General features: G+C 43.3%; 1 protein-coding gene across 1 annotated transcript; it reads left to right on the forward strand.

Annotated features, from left to right (window-relative positions):
- The first annotated feature begins 3,483 nt into the window (after positions 1-3,483).
- On the forward strand, positions 3,484-18,862 carry fndc5b (fibronectin type III domain containing 5b). The gene is made up of 5 exons (XM_070846951.1): positions 3,484-3,568; positions 7,274-7,392; positions 8,985-9,183; positions 14,686-14,775; positions 18,723-18,862. Exons 1-5 carry the CDS (start codon positions 3,484-3,486, stop codon positions 18,860-18,862), a joined length of 633 nt encoding a protein of 210 aa, XP_070703052.1.
- Positions 18,863-19,259: the final 397 nt, after the last annotated feature.

Here is a 19,259-nt window from a genome sequence, read left to right on the forward strand (position 1 = left end):
TGTAACACTGACAGGGACTATTTCACTGCACTGGGACTACTTTACTGCTTTAAGTACATTTTTCTGATAATACCGACATACTTATACTTAGAAAAGGTTTTGAATGCAGGACTTTTACTTGTAGTGGACTACTTTCACAGCGTGGCATTAGTACTGTTACCTGAGTAAGGGATCTGACGAAAGCAGTATTAACAAAAAACTGAACATTGATAAGGTGAATCTGATTTATTGCAGTTCCATTTCAATTTTGTGTATTTGTCATTTGCATGTTCAGCTCACCTACAGTAAACACTAGGTAGAAGGTAATTATTTAAAGTGGACGGTCAAAGCAAATACAGCAAAATTCATTTATACGCCCAAAGGCGCTCCATGATAACACGTCTATAATGAAATTAAATGACATCATTGGCGGTTATCTTCCTTAAAACTCACCAGTGACTAACGCAGACACAGCACAGGAATAACGTAATGCTTTTTGTCAGTTTGAGTGAGTTTGCGTAGAGGTCAAACAACAATCTTGCTCTTCAGTAGTTTATAAGGTGTCAGACTCTCATTCCCTCTCGAGCACCCACATCAAATCTGCATACACTTTTCTTATCATTGCACCAAATACATTAACCTCTAAAAGGAAGTTCTCCAAAACATATAAATCTCTCTCCAACGCGGCCCGTGGAAATAACAAATGAGAGCAACAATAGGTGAAAAGGCAAAGTCATTTCTCGCACGCCGGACCTGCTGAATCTAGAGGTCACCGGAGGAGACTTCACTCATGTGAACCCGAGTTGAGTGATAAACCTGTCAGCGGCGGAGCTGAGAGGTATGACTGTTGTCGTCTGAAATCGTGCTCGTAACCTTCAGCTGAAGACAGTGGAGAGCGAAGAGGAGGAGGGGGAGATGGTGAGTGGCACCTCATTGAAATGAAAGAGACATTAAGAGGCTTCTGTTGGGAATGTTAATCGTGTATCGATCTGGGTAATCTATGGCCATCTCTTGTCCCCGGGTCCCTGTATGTGTGAGCCATGAATGTCACTCCTCCACACTTTAACCTCCATTTTAATAAGGTGCACATGTACTGTAGGACCCCTGGTTCCTCTTTATTGACTGGATAGTGTACATTGCTTCCATGTCCTTTTAATGTCGCACATCAGGCCCTCATTTATCAACCATATACGGGTCCTTCCATTCCAAATATGACCCCTGTGTTATACATAAAGAGCATATCCTGGACTGATGTCCTGTTTATACTGCGTATAAGCATTTTTTTCTTTATACAGCTGATAGTTTATGTTTTATGGAACAGATATAGGACGATTGATTCATACATATAAATCCAGTTTCCTGGTTATGTTCCAGACACTGATTTAATATGTTGGTCAAGGCCAGACAGAATGTGCTGAATGAAAGTAAGAAAATGATTTAATGTGTGGACTACATCCTGCTGCGGGGCTTTCCTTTGGTGCCGTGCCATCATTCCACTCTGCAAATACGACGGTAGATGAAACTTCTCGTGTAGTTTTTAACCACACAGCAAAGATTGTACCGCTGTTTCTGTAAAGGGGCATTCCAGCTATTTGGTGTTGGATTTACACTTCCTGCATACAGTAGAGACATGAAAGACAAAATCATCTCCAATACATCCTGCGAATGAAACAACAAACCATTTTGAGCCACCGAAACAAACCTTTATTTAAAATGAAATCTCTTTTTTATTTATGTGGTTAGGGTTTGGTTAGGTTTAGGGAAAGATCGAGGTTTTGTTTTGAAATTGGAGATGTCTTGAGCTGATCCTAAGAATTGACGTCAGGGCCGATCCACGTCACTGGAGAACGAGTGTGAATGTGAACTGAAAAAATGCCGTGCGCGCTCCAACAGCATTGCTATCGTTGCCGTATGTACTGCAGTATCTAAAAAAGTAACGCCATGAATGTTTAATGTGACAGCATTAAAAGCAGTTTGCCTCAAACAGTTGTTTTTCCACCTCGGTCCTAAAGTGGCTACGTGTAATTAGATACAGTATATTATCATGAATAAAATATGGCTCTGTGAATGTGTAGACCAGTTACTGTTGTTTTGTCTGTTTTCTTTCTCTTCCCTCTTCCTCCTGTTTTTAGACTACTTTATGCTTTCCCTGTTAATAATGCAACACCTTATTGCAACTGAAACTGCTTAAGGATCAGTAAGAGTCACCACTGCCACTGATAAACACACCTCCACATGACGGTGACATCCCAGCCTAATGTTCGGGCCGATGGTGAAACAAAGATGAATCGATCCAGATGGAGGCATTGTGGCCGAAGCTTGAGAAATACGTGAGTTTTGCATGCAAAATAGGCCCACCCACTCAAAAAGACCTTCAGCGACACGTCCAAAGTAGCTCAGCTCTGAGTAACTTATGTTCTCTCAGCGAGCCAAAGAACGGCTCCAACAGAGTGGCTCTTCCTCTCTCTAGCTGACCGTGTCACACCAATATCAGGAGCTGCATTCATCCAATTAATCTTTCATTCATATATCAATAAGTTTGTGCATGTATGTTATTTCTGTTATTCTGCTTTGGACTGTATGAAGGTCAGGAAAACATCAGTTTGGGTGAAAAGTGCCCAGTCAGCAAAGGCTTTACATGACTACAACACTACAAATGTTAGATTAATGTTATATTGTTGTTATATTTATTATATCTAGGGCTTATTTTAACAATTGTTTAATCTCTTAAGGTATTTTTTTTTCTTCAATTAAGCAATTCATAGCTTGGTCTATAAAATATCCATCAAAACACTGTCATATAAAACAGTTAGGAGCCAGGAACCCTTAAAGGACTGGCATGTTTGCTTGATAAATTATAACAAAGAAATTGTCAAAATGTGCATCAAACAATAAATCAATTCATGGACTGATCACATCAGCACCATTAACATGGCTTAAGTTGTGTATTGACTGATATAGTCTGATGTGGTGAAGTTCCTTTGAAGGTTTGGGCACGACTTAAGGGACTGCTGCAGGTGTGTGTGTGTGTGTGTGTGTGTGTGTGTGTGTGAGAGAGAGAGAGAGAGAGAGAGAGAGTGAGACAGAGTCATTAGCTGTGGTGGCACGTTGCACTCTGCAGCACTTGCGCACTCCTTTTACGCTCCGCTCCTCTCTAGTAAAGCCTCTCCACGCCGCCGCTCCGTCACCGGCAGCCGTGCTGATTCTTGGGGCCGTCGTGGAGGCTCCACCGGCACCGAGGCGACGATCACGGTGCCGAACACCACCACCACCACCACCCCCTTTCCCCTCCCCTCCTCTTAACCCTCCTCCGCCTCTTCCTCCTGCTCCTCCTCCTCCGGTTGCTTTTGCGCTTCTGCTGCAGCGTCCAAGTTCAGGTGAGCTCCGTGTCCGGCACAACAAGTCCTCCTCCGGTAGCGACCGGGATGCTCGCTCCTTCCCGTTAAATGGGATGTTCTAAATGGGCCGCGCAGGATGTGAAGCCTCGCTAGAAGAAGCAGGAGGATGGCTGAACCAGGCTCGTCTGCGGCGCTGCTGCTGCCGCTGCTGCTCCTGCTGGGCTCCCTGTCGGTGTCCTCCGTTCATGCCGGTGAGTCCCACCACAGGTTGACGGGCGGCCGTCACGAGTAAACAGGGGATGCACATGCTGCTGTGTATTGTCGGTATGTTCAGCTGTCTAACGGGGTGCATGTAGTGCAGTGCAGTGCAGCGGACCCCCCCCTCCCCCGGAAAAGCACCTGGCATGACACATTGTTATGGATGTGTCAGCATCAACATTTGCATCAGCTCGGCAGGAGCAAGAAGCTTTGTAATACCAAACATGGCTGAATGTCACACTGAAGCAAGACTTGGGCCAACATGGTGCTTTATAATGCAAGTTTCTATTCCCAGTTAGGGGAACATATCCAGAAATAAGTGTGATTTTTGAAACAAGAAAATTGCTCTTTGTTTGGTCAGTGGTTGTTTTTTTGTTCATTAGGGGAAAAATAAGGGCAAAATGTGCAATTAATGTAAGAAAATACCATTTTAAAACTCCACCAAAGACTGTTAGAGCTGAAAAGATTAGTAGACTACTGAATTATTTAATCCCTAGAAGAATCGTGCAACAATTTTGAGATGTTTTGAAGCAAAGATGCCAAACATTAGCCGATTCCAGCTTCACCAATGTGAGGATTTGCTGCATTTCTTTGTCTTCTATGATAGTAAATTGAATAGCGTTGGCTACTGGACTGTTGGCTGGACACAACAAGACGTCTCATTGGCTTCTGGGAAATTTCAGCAGGTGTTTCTCACCGTTTTTCTGACACTTAACAGACGAGGCAATTTCTCGATCGATCTAGACAATAATCAGTAAACCACTAGATCGTTAGCTGATAATGAAAATAAATGTTTGTGTTGTTTGGCCCACAAACTTTCAGCTTCAGCATCCATCACTGTCCTGGAGATAAGAAACAGTATTCGAGTAAGCACGGATGAGGTATTCCTATTCCTACATACATCACAGATCTAATCATCATATTTTATGCATGTTGGATATAGCACTTCATCTATCTTTCATGATTTTGCATATTTTTAACCTGCAGCGGCTTGTGTTCAAGAACATTCATCTCCTGCGTAAGATCTCGGTTACATCGCGTCCCGATGATAAGCTGAGAGATGACAGGCGGCCCTTTGAAAAGCCCAAATCTTGGCGATAAGATCATGTGGGATTTATCTCAGCCTCCGCAGATTTGATATTTGGCTTCCTGAGGCTGGAGATGAATGTAGCTTTAAGAGGGAGTTTTGTGGTTCTGCAGCCAGCTTTGAGCTCTTTGGCAGCAAAACAGCTTAAGAATGGATGGGAATCCCTCTCTGCTATTGTATTGTTTCTCTGTGTGTGTGTGTGTGTGTGTGTGTGTGCTGGAAGATAAACAGTGGGAAAACAGCTAGTCAAACAGGGAGTCATAGCGATGTATCACACACGTACTTGAGCACACACCATCTCCTCTGCATCAGCAAACACACACAGAGCCTTTGGGAGCCACTGAGAGAGTTTGGCCTCCACCAAATATTAATTTCTCCAACACTATGTAACACTCCAGTGTTCTCTGCTGCACTGTAGTGATTGTGTTAGCATTGGAGCGAGGCAGGAAGCACAGAGTCCATTCCTCTTCCTGTAATACCATTATATGACTCTTTCGAACAAGTCCGACTGGTCAATATTTGCGGAGGTGCGAGGCGACGTGACAATCTAATTTTCAAAAAGTGACAGACTGCGGTTACTGCTCGTAATCTGGCGGGCAAACAGAGAGAAAGACGGGAGGAGCAGTGCAGCCTTGTCGGATCACACAGACACTTTAACACCTTGGATGTGAGAGCGAGATTCTGTGACCTCTGAAAGACGGAAGAACGCATTTTTCCTCTCACAAATAAAAAGCATCATTCCTAAGCAATAAAATGCACCGTTGCTCAACTCAACACACTCAGACAATTTGTCGCTACGGCCTTCCTGGGTCTCGTGTGACCTGTGGTTTATGGCGGTTAGCGTTGGCAAGCTTCAGAGGGGATATTTCTGTGTGTCTGCTGCTGCCGTCCCTCTGGAACTACCATTCAAACGAGGGCAAAAATGAATTAATAGATGTATAATGTACAAGTTCATAGTGTTTGAAGTGCAACAGGGAAATTGTTGTTGTCTTCGTTAAGGCATAAGGGAGGAAATTAGCGAGCCGTGCTCAACGGATAAGAACGGAGAAGCATCTTGGATTCAGCACCTCAGATAGAAAGATTGTTGTGCTGATCTTTAATGTAATTTAAAGTCACCTGTAACTTGTCAGTCAGGTGAAGCACCACATCAGCATTTACTATTATCCGAATAGCCAATTAATAGCAATGAAGGATTTTTGGCCACTTGGGGACAACGGCAGCGAGCATTAACATGCTGTCACCTTATGAATTTGATTGAGAACACGTTAGCAAACAGGTGTCTGTTTATACCACCAGCAGATGTTTGTCTATCAGGCCACCTGACGAATGTAATGTTGATTCCTTTTAGCTCTGGTTATGGTCTCCACCAACTCAGAAGAAGTCTTAAATTAGCTTCGCAGTGTTCACCAACAAGTCCCTGACTCCATCCGTGTTCTGTCTGGAGCCAGGGAGTGTTATCCGCAGGATGACAGCGGTGAGAGTAAACCAAGATAGTTTCAGAAAGACAAAACAATGAGCTGAAAGGTGCTAAAATGCTCCATAGAACTGAGAGTTGAGGGGAACTTAGACTTGGTGATAATTATCTTACTATACTACTACTTACTACTTACTACTATGAGCAACAACTTTGACATACAAGTAGTCATGTGATCCATTGTTAATGTAAAAATATTGATTGTAGCAGTTTTAGGACACAATATAACTTGTACGTTTTACAAATTGTACATTTTATTTGCCAAAAAAAGCCCCTGGTGGAGTGAAAGTTGTGTTAGAGGAGACTTTAGAGAAGAAGAATAAACTGGAATTTGTATATGTGTTTGTCATTGGGTATTTAATGCAGATTACAGTGCTGATCCTATATGTGTGTGTGTACGTGTGTGTGTGTGTACGTGTGCACGCGAGCAGGTAAGTGTGTGTTCTAGTACAATGTCAAGGTCTTACTCTTGAGTTGCTTTTACAAGTCAGGCTCATGGGAAATACAGCGCTGACTCTGATCATGGAAGACCTTGAGTTGGACTCAGCTCACACACACACACACACACACACACACACACACACACACACCCCACTAATGTGTTTTTCTCCACGCTGTGTTCCCTTTACGGTCAAGGAAGGAAGAACGTGAAGCACGACTGTAACTTTAATCCATCATAGCTGATCTCCTGATCTACAAAACATCGCTTTGGATTCTGGGATGTGAGATTTTTAGCTCAAACCTTAAAATCTGTCGCTGGTGTGACGGAGGAAATACATCCGCGTGAGTCACACTTTAATGAGATGTGTGTGGGAGAGAGAACAAAGAGAAGAAGGTAAAGACAGAGGAGAAAGAGAAGCCTTTTCAAGGGAAACACCAAGAGACCTGTGTGTGGTTAATTAGGCCTGGTATTAATGAAAAGATTAATTTGGTAGGAAGAGAAGGAAGATTTTAGGGCAAGGGAGCAGGAGAAGAAAGAGTTCAAAGAGACGGACGCAGTGATGGAGAGGGGAAGATGCGTGTTCAGATGTACAGACATTGTAGCATCAATTGTATCTATTACAAGATGTTAGGACAGAATATTCATGACCTGTCTCCTCTAATTTGTTTCCTGTGGCCATGCTGCGTGTGTGTCAGACACCCTGCTGTCAGCTCCGCTCAATGTGACCATCAGAGAGATTGAGGTAAACTCCGCCGTGGTCACGTGGGAAATCTTGGAGGGGGACCCCGTCATTGGATTCGCCATCACCCAACAGGTACCTCAGTGCATCTCGTGTCCTTCATGTCAGTGTGTGGAGAAAGAAGGTGACGACTTTGGACAGAGTTTAGATCAGAGGTTTTTCCGAGGGTGAGGAGGGAAACGGACACGAACGGAAGAAACTTGTGTGAGGTGAAAGGGACAGGTGCATGCCGGTGAATCTAAAAACAACAGGAAGTTATTTATTATAGTCTGGAAAGCTAACTAGGTTCACTCACCAGCACAGTTAGCAGTTGCAGCAGTGAAGGATTAAAGTACTTTCAAATCCACCTAAGCACCTAAACGCTTCAAAAATCTGACCACACAGATGATGTGATGTATGTATTTTTAGATTCTGTGCGTCCTACACTGTACTACTTATATCAACCACAAATAGATGTCCATAAATTTGCATAAAAATCATAGAAAAAGACACTCCTTATAACTCCAGAACTTGCCTGAGAATTGTCACATTTTTATCTTTTCTTCAGCATCAAAGTTGTCTAGTGATTGTTGTCTAAACATTCGTGGGTACATTGCAAAAAGGAACTGCTAGTGGATGATTCGGCATATTGTTACGGTGCCAATTATACCAAAATAAAAAATGATATACGGGGCTCAAGTTGTAGCCCACAGCGTAACTCACTGAATTCTTGTCAGCATTATATTTCCTGAAATGGAGCTCCAAAACTTAGAACATGATTCTCTCCCCCAATTTGAAGTGAGAGTGACAGTATCCATCAATATCAAATACTCCTGGTTTAGATAAAACAAAGTCAGAACGAACTCAAGTCAAATTTTAGCAGCCGAATAGATACACGTTCAGATACTTTTCAAATGTACATTTAGTCTACATGCAGTTTAAATAGGTTAAGAAATTCCCTTCTTTAATTGCCTGGTAAATAAAAAAGCCCCTAAGGAGACGTACGCTTGATCTAGCAGGAACCAATTGACCTGAGCAAGCAGTCCTAGCTGGATAATAATGTACAGTTCAAGCAGAGCACACATGGCCAGAGAAGCACTCAGTTTCTTTAAGCTTAATTACATTGCAGGAAAACCCCCTGGAGGCTTTATTTCAGCTTTTTTCCCCACTGTTAACGAAGGGAGGTGTGTATGCATTTGCACAATATCATCCCTAACTAGAGGGCACTCTGCTGGACGTTCACAGGAGGGATTGTCAGCAGGAAAATCTGAAAGCTGCATTTGAGTAAGGATGCATCCAAAGACTTTTTTTTGCTAGCAAGTAGAAAACTCTTAAGGGAGGGGAGTGAATCTGTGACTTAAGTGGAGGTGACAGAGGGCCTTGACTGCAGATATTGTTGCTTTGTGCCAACATTATCTTCCAACGCAGGACACGGTTTCCCCAGTATTTTGTTCTTGGCCCATTGGAAAACCTTCTGCAACATTTAAAGTCAAAACCCCATATAATCTGTTGTTACCGTATATCAGAGAGTGGTCTGATGCATCAGTTTAACCCTGACCTGTGACTTTCTCTGCAGAGGTGGTGCCAAAGAAAAGAGAATTTCCCCCGCAGGGATCAATAAAGTATCACATTACATCAAGCCTCCTGGCCCTGATTTCTCTACCTGTGCTCTCCTCGCTTGTCTGCAGAAGAAGGATGTCCGCATGCTGAGGTTCATCCAGGAAGTGAACACCACCACGCGCTCCTGTGCACTGTGGGATCTGGATGAGGACACGGAGTACATCGTTCACGTTCAGAGCATCAGCATGGGAGGCAGCAGCCCCCCCAGTGAGCCCGTCCTCTTCAGGACGCCCAAAGAGTCGGAGAAGATGGCGTCCAAGAGCCCAGGTGAAGGACGATGACACATTATTTTCAACCTGTGTTTGCTTTTCTTGGAGTTTGTCTGCATGCTTGGTTGTTTAAAGCAAAAATGACCTGATGCAAAAAGACAACTTGTGGGAGTCAAATGAATTTTAAAAACACAATTTGCAGCACAAACACTCTTTATTTATTCATTTATTTTTTTACATACTGAAAGAGACACTGGCGCTTAACAAGCCGCTCATTTTATCATTCTGAGCTGTAAATGTGGCGAGAAGCCCTCATCAGTGCAGACTAGCGTCCTCTTGATTCCACGGGGGCATAAAATCAGTGCCAAACCCCTGAAAGTGATGGACTCCCTAGAAAAGATTCATGCATTTTTAGTGGAAATCGTCAAAAGCCAAAAAAAAACCGAGGCCGGCGCTCCCTCACAGCGCATGCTGCAAACACACACGCGGTAGGTAGATAATTGAAATTCAATATATGCAAGAGCCAACAAACGCAAGTGTAAAAGCACACAGAAACAGAGGCAATCATGTATTAACACAGGAGCACTCAGAGTAAACAAACATTCCACTTGTCTGTTTTACCCTTGCTGACACACACAAACACGCACACTCAGATTTGAACCGCAGCTTTTAACTAGAGGCAGAGTCCTAATGGTCTGTTTGTGTTTTCATGCTTCATCACGACAAAGAAAGTGGTTATTTGACAATTTGATACAAATGCGACGCAGAAATTGCCGTGTTTTGTGAGAGCCCCCTCCCCACCTCCCACGCGATGTATTGTTCTAATTCTCCAATGCAGAGGCTGCCGTTATCTGGAGCGGCTTGCAGTACTTCCAATTTTATCATGTCCGACCCAGTTACAGTGCCAAGAGCAGCTGCTTCAGAGGGACACAGCAAATGCTAAACGCTCATCAGCAGCGAGACAGCAAGGTGATAAGAGAGGAAACGGGACATTAGGGAGCAGTGTGTTCCCTAGAAACGCGCCTGTGCGGGAGCTTGTCGAGACCCCTGTGATCGGGGGGGGGAGGTGTTCAAGTGTGATATACGCAGTGCAAATTTGAACATTAAGAAGTAATTTATTCTTTCCTGCAATATTTCAGCAACGTTCCAGAAAAGACTTTTCAAGAAAATGGCCATTTTTCCTTCAACTGACCGTCCGTCTGTCGCTACGCCTGCCAAACTCTCTGTTCCCTCACAGCACACATGCAGTTTACAGTGATAACGGTGGCAGATTTACTAGAAAAACCCACATAAGAGAGATGAAACTGAAAAAATAGCATTGTGCCTTTGCAACAGTCTAGAGCTAGTGCAGGGCTTTGCAGCTGATTTAAGCCCAAACCATGAACGTAACTTTCTTCGGACCAGGTTAAGTTTGCAGGATAAGTTACCATGGTGATCTGGCCAGGTGAAGACATTGACCTTCATGGCATAGAAAACCCTGGCTTTAGCCTCTGCATACCTGCTGTCACATCTTCTAAAGAGCGGTCATATGACAACAGAAGAGTTTACCGGATAAAACCCCAGTCGGACCTCCATCTTTCTGATCTGTGTGCTGCTTTGTTAGTTTTTTGGGTTAGGGTTAGGGTTAGGGTTGGACCATAGATGCACATGATGGATGCTAGCCATGTTGCAAATCCTCTGTGGCTAATTGACGATTGATGCCTTAAAAATTCTTTATTCATTTGAGGAAAAGCAAAAATATTTTGCACTTGTGCCCGGCGTCTTCAGTTCTTGTAAGAAAATTAAGAGTTAAAGACTCAAAACTAGACATATTTGTTAAGGTAGCTGTATTTTGAAGTTTATGTGAGATCCTGTGACATAGGTGCAGGATAACTTGTGTTTATACTGAGGGGCTGACTCATTTTGTTTGTTTGGCTTTGATGGAAGTTCCCAGTGTGTGTGTGTGTGTGTTTATGGAAGCATTCATTAGCTGTCCTGATTAAATCTCCCAGCCATTACTGCTCTCCTCCCCTTCTAAGCGGGTATTAATCAGCCTGACACCATTTAGTATCTGCAGGCGCAGTGCAACACAGCACACAGCCCGTCTGTGTTTCTGTCTGTCTGTTTATCTTCTTGAATATCTGCCTCGCTCTCCGTCTGTGGCTCATATCCGATAACGGCAAAATATCGCAAAACCCCCGAATGCACTGAGGTTTTCATAATGCTGTAAAATGTCTGGTGGCAAGTGTTGAGGTGTATTGTTTGAATGCCGGTTATTACGTTATACAAGGAGCCGCAAACTCTGCAGTTTTGTAAATCAATCCTCTACAGCGGTAAAACATTAGAGAGCCTCCTCACTGTCGGGACTGTTTCAATCTTTAATTTATCTCTGACAGCGGTGCAGCAGCAGCCCGCCTCACATTAACGGTGCAGTCTGAAGAATCCCAGTGCGACCGCAGCGCTCTGCTCTTCCCAGTTTGGCTGCAGTGGTCTTTGTTATAGAGCAAAGAGCAGCCGCTTTAGCTCGTTAGTCACTTCCGCTAATGACCACGCTGTACACACACTCGTGAACGAGAGCAGTTTGTTGTTCGCCTCGGGTTTTACACCTGACCGACAACAATCTTCTAATTTAATTATAACCTGATTAAAGCTACTTTGCTCATTGCATCTCTGATGTCCAATAAACACAATAAGCAGGTTGTGTGACTTTTATTGAGGCACGACCTGATTAAAAGAGCTTTTTAACTTGCCAGTGTTGTCTTTGTGCGGATACAGCTGTCGGTATTTTGACTCTGCATACAGGGGGGCAAAGGTCACTGGGTGAACTGAAAGCAAAGTGGCGTGCACTTGCTCTTTACCAGTGTTGGAGGTGTAATTCCATTACTTTTCGCAGTAAATAGAAATGTAACTAATTACTTTTTCAAATTAAATAAGTTGGTTACAATTATGCACTTAGACTCCAGTTTATGATCCAACGTCACCAAATCTATGACCCGACTTTACGGCAGCACAACGAACGACTGAACGAATGAGTCAGTCAGTCATTCAGCGTTAGAATGCACATGATGGCCGACAGTTCAGGCACTGTGAGCTTTCTGTCCTCGAAATATGGACGTTATTTTTCTGTCCTTGGGATAAAGAACAAAAATACAGTTCTGGTCCGATCTGAGGTTATAGAGGATAAACCCCAGTGAGTTTATGTTTTTCTAAATAACGCTTGTCACTTTAATTTCATTAGGCCTGCCGTGATAAGACATGAGCCACAGGAGTAAGTTAGAAAAACTAACTTTTGCTGCTTGGTTTGAAGGCCTGTCAAGGCTACAATAAATGGACCTATCGGAACACATCTATTGTGTTTCATTGTTCCTCTAATCAGTCTTCACCACAGAGATAATGGCTACATAGATAGATACGATGTGACAGGTGTCTTGTTCCAGCCTCCATCACAGCAACGCTAGATAATTTAGTAGTTATGTGTGCATTAATAACAGATCTTACTTACTTACTTTCCCTTGTAACTATTTACTTTTATATGCAGTAATTGGTAAAATATTTGAATTAGTTTTGAGAGAAATAACTAATGACTTAACTTAGAAACACAGTGGAAACTCCATGCTGCATGTCTCGTCTCTTATTATATATAAAGAAAAGTCATGCAGCCATGATGCTGAATCGGTGTGTATGGTGCCATGGAAACAGCCAAAACAGATGTTACATATTTATTCAATATGTGAAAGAATGTTTTAGATTCTACTTCAGATTTTACTTCCAAAGATTCCAATCACTCACTCACTCACTCAAATCTTGAGTCTCAATGAAAATGTCATTTTCCAGGGTGTGTGTGTGTTAGAGAGAGACACAGACACAGACAGACAGACAGACAGACACAGACAGACAGGGCATCCAAGTCAGGGTTTAATGTGCCTTTCTCCTTTATTTTTAATGCAATGGTCGCTCTTAATAGATGATTGCACAAAATCCTGTGGTAGTATAGAATAGAATGGCCTTTATTGTCATTGTGGTACAATGAAATTAGGAGCACTGCTCCAATTTGGTGCAAGAAAATAGTAACAAAAATAAAATAAGAATAAATATAATAAAAGGAATATGTGCAGGTGATGTAAAATCATGTTAGTTGCTGTTGTTAGTTGTTATAATGGCGGTTAAATGTTATCCTCATTGCACTGGATCAGTGGATGAAACTTTGCTCGGACCACATCCGTTTTCGAAGTCGGCCTTCATAGTGATCTCAGCTGCACACCTTTTAAAGTGTCCTGACTGCATCTTGCATGCCTGTGATGGTGTCACGTTGATAAAATCCGTCCACAGACGCACGTATAAAACGCACACAAGCTGAAAACAACACCGGCCGACGCTGCTGTGCTGGTAAGAACGTAATCATGTAATCAAAGACACGCAGAGATGACTTGAACCTTCAGCTTCATATCATACCCAGCACGAGCTCATCTCACTCAGAGAGCCGCCCTTCAGAGGTCTGCCCTCGCAACAGAAACACCTTATCATCTATTACCAACTTTAGAAGAGTGCACCTCCCCTCTGTCAAGCCTGAGGCCTCAGCTTCAGCTCAGAGGGATCTCCATGGCAACAAGAGACCTGAGAGCAAGCCGGACCACAGAAGCACCATCGTCCTCGACTTGTTCAGACAGCAGGATGGCGACCACACGCAGGGAAAACTCAGCCCTGCCTATGTGGCTGAACGCGCTCTCTGGACGCTCCGTCTCCACTTCGGCTCTCCATCGTTCACGTCCTGCTCATTATACATCAGACATTTAGCTTCTTCTGACTACTTCAGTGGTTTGTTGGCGCTGATCTTGAGCTGTGGTGCTGCTGCTGAGGTCATGTTTAAACCTACTGTCCTGATGAAGCGTGTGAGAATTATCTACACAGTATTTTATTCATATTTTATCACTTTAAATGTAACAAAATTAAATGTAATACCATCTTACAATGCCAGAACATTTTTATGCTGTTTCCTCTCCGCATTTTACTACAAAATTGGTATTTTAATGCATTCACATTTCATTGGCTGTGATAAATCTATAAGCTGCAGCAGTAAGCTGTCATGGTACAAAATTGGTGTCTTTACTGTATTATAACTTCAAGACCAACCCCCTTCAACTAGTGGGTTTCCCTTTATATAATGCAAGTAAAGACAGGGGAGCTGAGGGGTTCCACAAGGCCCGCTGTTGGCAACAGGGAGTGCGAGTTTGTAGACTGTGTCCAGACTGTGTTCAAACTTCCAACCCTATGATTGGTGTTATGCTGCAGCTGCCAGAGTCCTGTCAGCAAGAGAAACGCAGTGAGTGATTGGGTTGGGATCCAGCTCTCTGTGTCTCTGTAGACCTCTGCTCTCACTTAGCTTTAATTACACTGACCAGAGTGGAGAATTTACACCAGGCGGCCTCTCTGCTCTCCTGTCGCCCTGTTTTATTCTTTTATCTTTTCCCACAGAGACTCAGAGTGATGGCAATTTCGCATCTCCTCTCTGGGACAATGAATCGCAGTGTCCTCAGTGGCACTTTGTTGACTCTGTGTGTGTGTGTGTGTGCTCTCTCTCCAGACGAGGTGATAATGGAGGAGGTTGGTCAGGCTGCCCAGCTGAGGGCTGGAGAACTCATCATCATTGTAGTGGTGCTCATCATGTGGGCAGGTAATATTCTTCCTCCGCAACACACATTTATCACTGCAGACCTTATAGGAATCCACCGTCTCTGGGGAAAATAAGCTCCCTGACTGAGTTCCTATTAAGAGACAAACACGCTGGTGGTGGAGTCGCCTCTCTCTGATGACTGTTTGGTGCTCTGCAGGGCTTTTGGAAAATATTTTTGGTGGTCACATCAAATCCAGGTTCAAATCCAGCAAAGACATGCTTGTCAATTATTAAATAATTATGTTTGACTTCATTATCCCTGATGGGAAACGTAACACTAACCTTTGCAGCCAGGTGAAAACACCAAACACAAACATACCTAAACGTAAAATACATGAAATATACATAAATATATATTTCTAATCCAATTAGAGGGTCTAAGGCCAGAGGATGTTGTATGTTGTTGGGATATGCTGACATGTTTTGTCATGCCGAATGTTGTCTAATGTTTGGCGGCTTTCACTTTTACTTCATTGCCTCAGCAGAGACTCTGACTCACACATCATAATGAAAACATACTGATGTGACATCAGCTACCTCGCTCTTACTGTTGGGATGATTTAGCCAGAAGCTGCTCAGTCAGAGAGGGAGTTTCTGTTCAAGCTCAGTAAAAGTTAACTTTTTTTGCCAGTGGACTATAAAATACAAAAGCATGGCTGGTTTGTTCCTACATAAGGATAAATGAATAAGGATACTCAATGCCAGGGTATCCAAGCTTCAAATAAACAGACTGTGACCTCTTGCAAAGTCACATTTTCATCATCACAACATACAGTAAACTATTGCCATCCTTCCATCTTTTTTTTTTAAACTACAAGACTATGGCTGCTCTGTGCATTTATTCTTTGGTGCATGTCAGCCTCTGGTTTACAGATGCACACTGCTATAAATACTCCCTCGTAACCAACTTCACCAAGTGAAATGAGATACAAATATGGCCCATATACTGTATATGGCACATACAGTACCAGCAAGAGGTCTGGATCTGCCTCGCTAATTACTTGTGAGACGACGGGAGGCAGAGAGAGAGAGACGGGGGGATTCAAAGAGAGTTGGAGGGAGAGCAGTGAAGGAAAAGGGTAAAAAAAACTGAGCAGTTGAGTGTCGAGAAAAAAGGAAAAAAGAAGGGCGGCATGGTGAGAAAAAAAACAGAAATTGAAGTAGGCGAATTGTGTTTTTCTGCTTTTAATTGGGCCTGTGGGGCACGCTGGGGGATATCACAGTGAGATATCCCATCATGCCCTTTGGTATCGCAGTGATCAGATGAGCGGAGGCTGACATAAGCAGAACAGCCGAGACTGAAGCCCGTTCAGGCCAGATTCCTCCTGCCTCAACCCTCCACGCACTCCTCTACCGTCATGAATTATTCTCTTTCTCCTTTTATGAGCTTGTTCTATCTCTCTCTCTCTCTCTCTCTGTTTCTCGTGCATCTATCTCCCCTCTGCCATGTTTTTAATCTTCCTGACTGAAGCTTCACATGGCCATCTTATCATCAAGTTCATATCTCCGTCTACCGGTTTCACCGTAATCATGTCTCTGTGTTGTGTTGTGTCAGTTCAGTTTGGTCAGCTTTATCGTAACATCAAGAGACAGCTGGATGAACAGAGAAATAAGTGCTTCATATCATTACTGCCTCTGTCTGGGCTTATGTGTATCAATAGTTCAAGGTGTATAGAGCGAGAAACCACTTTCAAAAAGAACTGAGAAATAAATACATATAATGAAGGGATGAACATCCACTGTGTAGCAGCTTTAATTCTTATCGGCTTAACTCAGTTCAGATTAATGCAATTGCAGAATGCTTTTACGAGCCTTACAGCAAACGGTGTTTCCAATGCAAAAATTGGCAGCGTATTTCCCCTCAATATCCACTTACTCATGTATTCTGGGGCTTTTTGGTCCGATCACATGGTCCTCATCAGCAGATGAAGTTTGCCTCGTTGTCATAGATGTGTAGATGTGCAAATTTGCCATCATTCTCCACATTTGTTTAGGATTTTTAGTCCATGTTAAAAGTTGAGAAAGAGCCTCCATGTAACCCTTGTGCGTTACTAATCCTTAAAGGAGTAGTGTGAGTAGTTTTGCAAATACAGTCATTCACTTTCTTGCTGAGATTTAGATGATAAAATTGTTCCTACTCACATATCTAAGAATACAGATGGTTTGGCTCCGTCCAGAGGTCAAATACAGTGGGGCAAAAAAGTATTTAGTCAGCCACCAATTGTGCAAGTTCTCCCACTTAAAAAGATGAGAGAGGCATCATAGGTACACTTCAACTATGAGAGACAGAATGGGGGGAAAGAATCCAGGAAATCACATTGTAGGATTTTTAATGAATTAATTGGTAAATTAAAATAAGTATTTGGTCACCTACAAACAAGCAAGATTTCTGGCTCTCACAGACCTGTAACTTCTTCTTTAAGAGGCTCCTCTGTCCTCCACTTGTTACCTGTATTAATGGCACCTGTTTGAACTCGTTATCAGTATAAAAGACACCTGTCCACAACCTCAAACAGTCACACTCCAAACTCCACTATGGCCAAGACCAAAGAGCTGTCAAAGGACACCAGAAACTAAATTGTAGACCTGCACCAGGCTGGGAAGACTGAATCTGCAATAGGTAAGCAGCTTGGTGTGAAGAAATCAACTGTGGGAGCAATTATTAGAAAATGGAAGACATACAAGACCACTGATAATCTCCCTCGATCTGGGGCTCCACGCAAGATCTCACCCTGTGGGGTCAAAATGATCACAAGAACGGTGAGCAAAAATCCCAGAACCACACGGGGGGACTTAGTGAATGACCTGCAGAGAGCTGGGACCAAAGTAACAAAGGCTACCATCAGTAACACACTACGCCGCCAGGGACTCAAATCCTGCAGTGCCAGACGTGTCCCCCTGCTTAAGCCAGTACATGTCCAGGCCCGTCTGAAGTTTGCTAGAGAGCATTTGGATGATCCAGAAGAGGATTGGGAGAATGTCATATGGTCAGATTAAACCAAAATAGAACTTTTTGGTAAAAACTCAACTTGTCGTGTTTGGAGGAGAAAGAATGCTGAGTTGCATCCAAAGAACACCATACCTACTGTGAAGCATGGGGGTGGAAACATCATGCTTTGGGGCTGTTTTTCTGCAAAGGGACCAGGACGACTGATCCGTGTAAAGGAAAGAATGAATGGGGCCATGTATCGTGAGATTTTGAGTGAAAACCTCCTTCCATCAGCAAGGGCATTGAAGATGAAACGTGGCTGGGTCTTTCAGCATGACAATGATCCCAAACACACCGCCCGGGCAACGAAGGAGTGGCTTCGTAAGAAGCATTTCAAGGTCCTGGAGTGGCCTAGCCAGTCTCCAGATCTCAACCCCATAGAAAATCTTTGGAGGGAGTTGAAAGTCCGTGTTGCCCAGCGACAGCCCCAAAACATCACTGCTCTAGAGGAGATCTGCATGGAGGAATGGGCCAAAATACCAGCAACAGTGTGTGAAAACCTTGTGAAGACTTACAGAAAACGTTTGACCTCTGTCATTGCCAACAAAGGGTATATAACAAAGTATTGAGATGAACTTTTGTTATTGACCAAATACTTATTTTCCACCATAATTTGTAAATAAATTCTCAGACAATGTGATTTTCTGGATTTTTTTTTTTTCTCATTCTGTCTCTCATAGTTGAAGTGTACCTATGATGAAAATTACAGGCCTCTCTCATCTTTTTAAGTGGGAGAACTTGCACAATTGGTGGCTGACTAAATACTTTTTTTTGCCCCACTGTAATACCTCTACCAGCACTTGTTTCCACTCTTTATGCTAAGCTATCTGCCCTCTGGCTCCAGCTGCATATTTCATGTGCGGATATGATGGTGGTATCATCCGACTGCGAAAGAAACAGGGATTTTAACAACCGCTATTATTCTAACAAGTAGTTGTCGTGTCCATTTGTCTCCCAGGGGTGATCGCCCTGTTTTGCCGTCAGTATGACATCATCAAAGACAACGAGCCCAACAACAACAAGGACAAAGCCAAGAACTCCTCAGAGTGCAGTACTCCCGAGCACCCACAGGGGGGGCTACTGCGCAGCAACGTGTAAGACCAGCCGTGCGTAGCCTCGTGCAATAACCAACTCCTCGAACCTCAGGACAGGTGAGGAGCAGGGAATCATCACTTTCTGCCATCTTGTGTAATACCTCATATAAATACTGTGTTTATTCTTTATTCATGTCTTAATGCCTTTTTCATCGCTCCGTGGTGCTGTTTCAACGACATAAATTGCCCACACAAACACTCAATTTCAATCTTCTCCTCATTCATAAACGGCCGTCTCTCTGGCTAGCTATAGCCGAAGCAATCTGCTGGCGACGGTTGTCATTTCTGTTGGCAAAATTTGCGGTTCCTGCCTAGAATTGGGAAGCCTGCTTTTGTCTTTCTGAATTCAACGACCCATTGTACTATCATCATATGCTGCAGTTTCTGCAATGCTGAAATGG

The sequence above is a fragment of the Pempheris klunzingeri genome, chromosome 16 (assembly GCF_042242105.1).
Source record: "Pempheris klunzingeri isolate RE-2024b chromosome 16, fPemKlu1.hap1, whole genome shotgun sequence".
Classification (NCBI taxonomy): Eukaryota; Metazoa; Chordata; class Actinopteri; order Acropomatiformes; family Pempheridae; genus Pempheris; species Pempheris klunzingeri.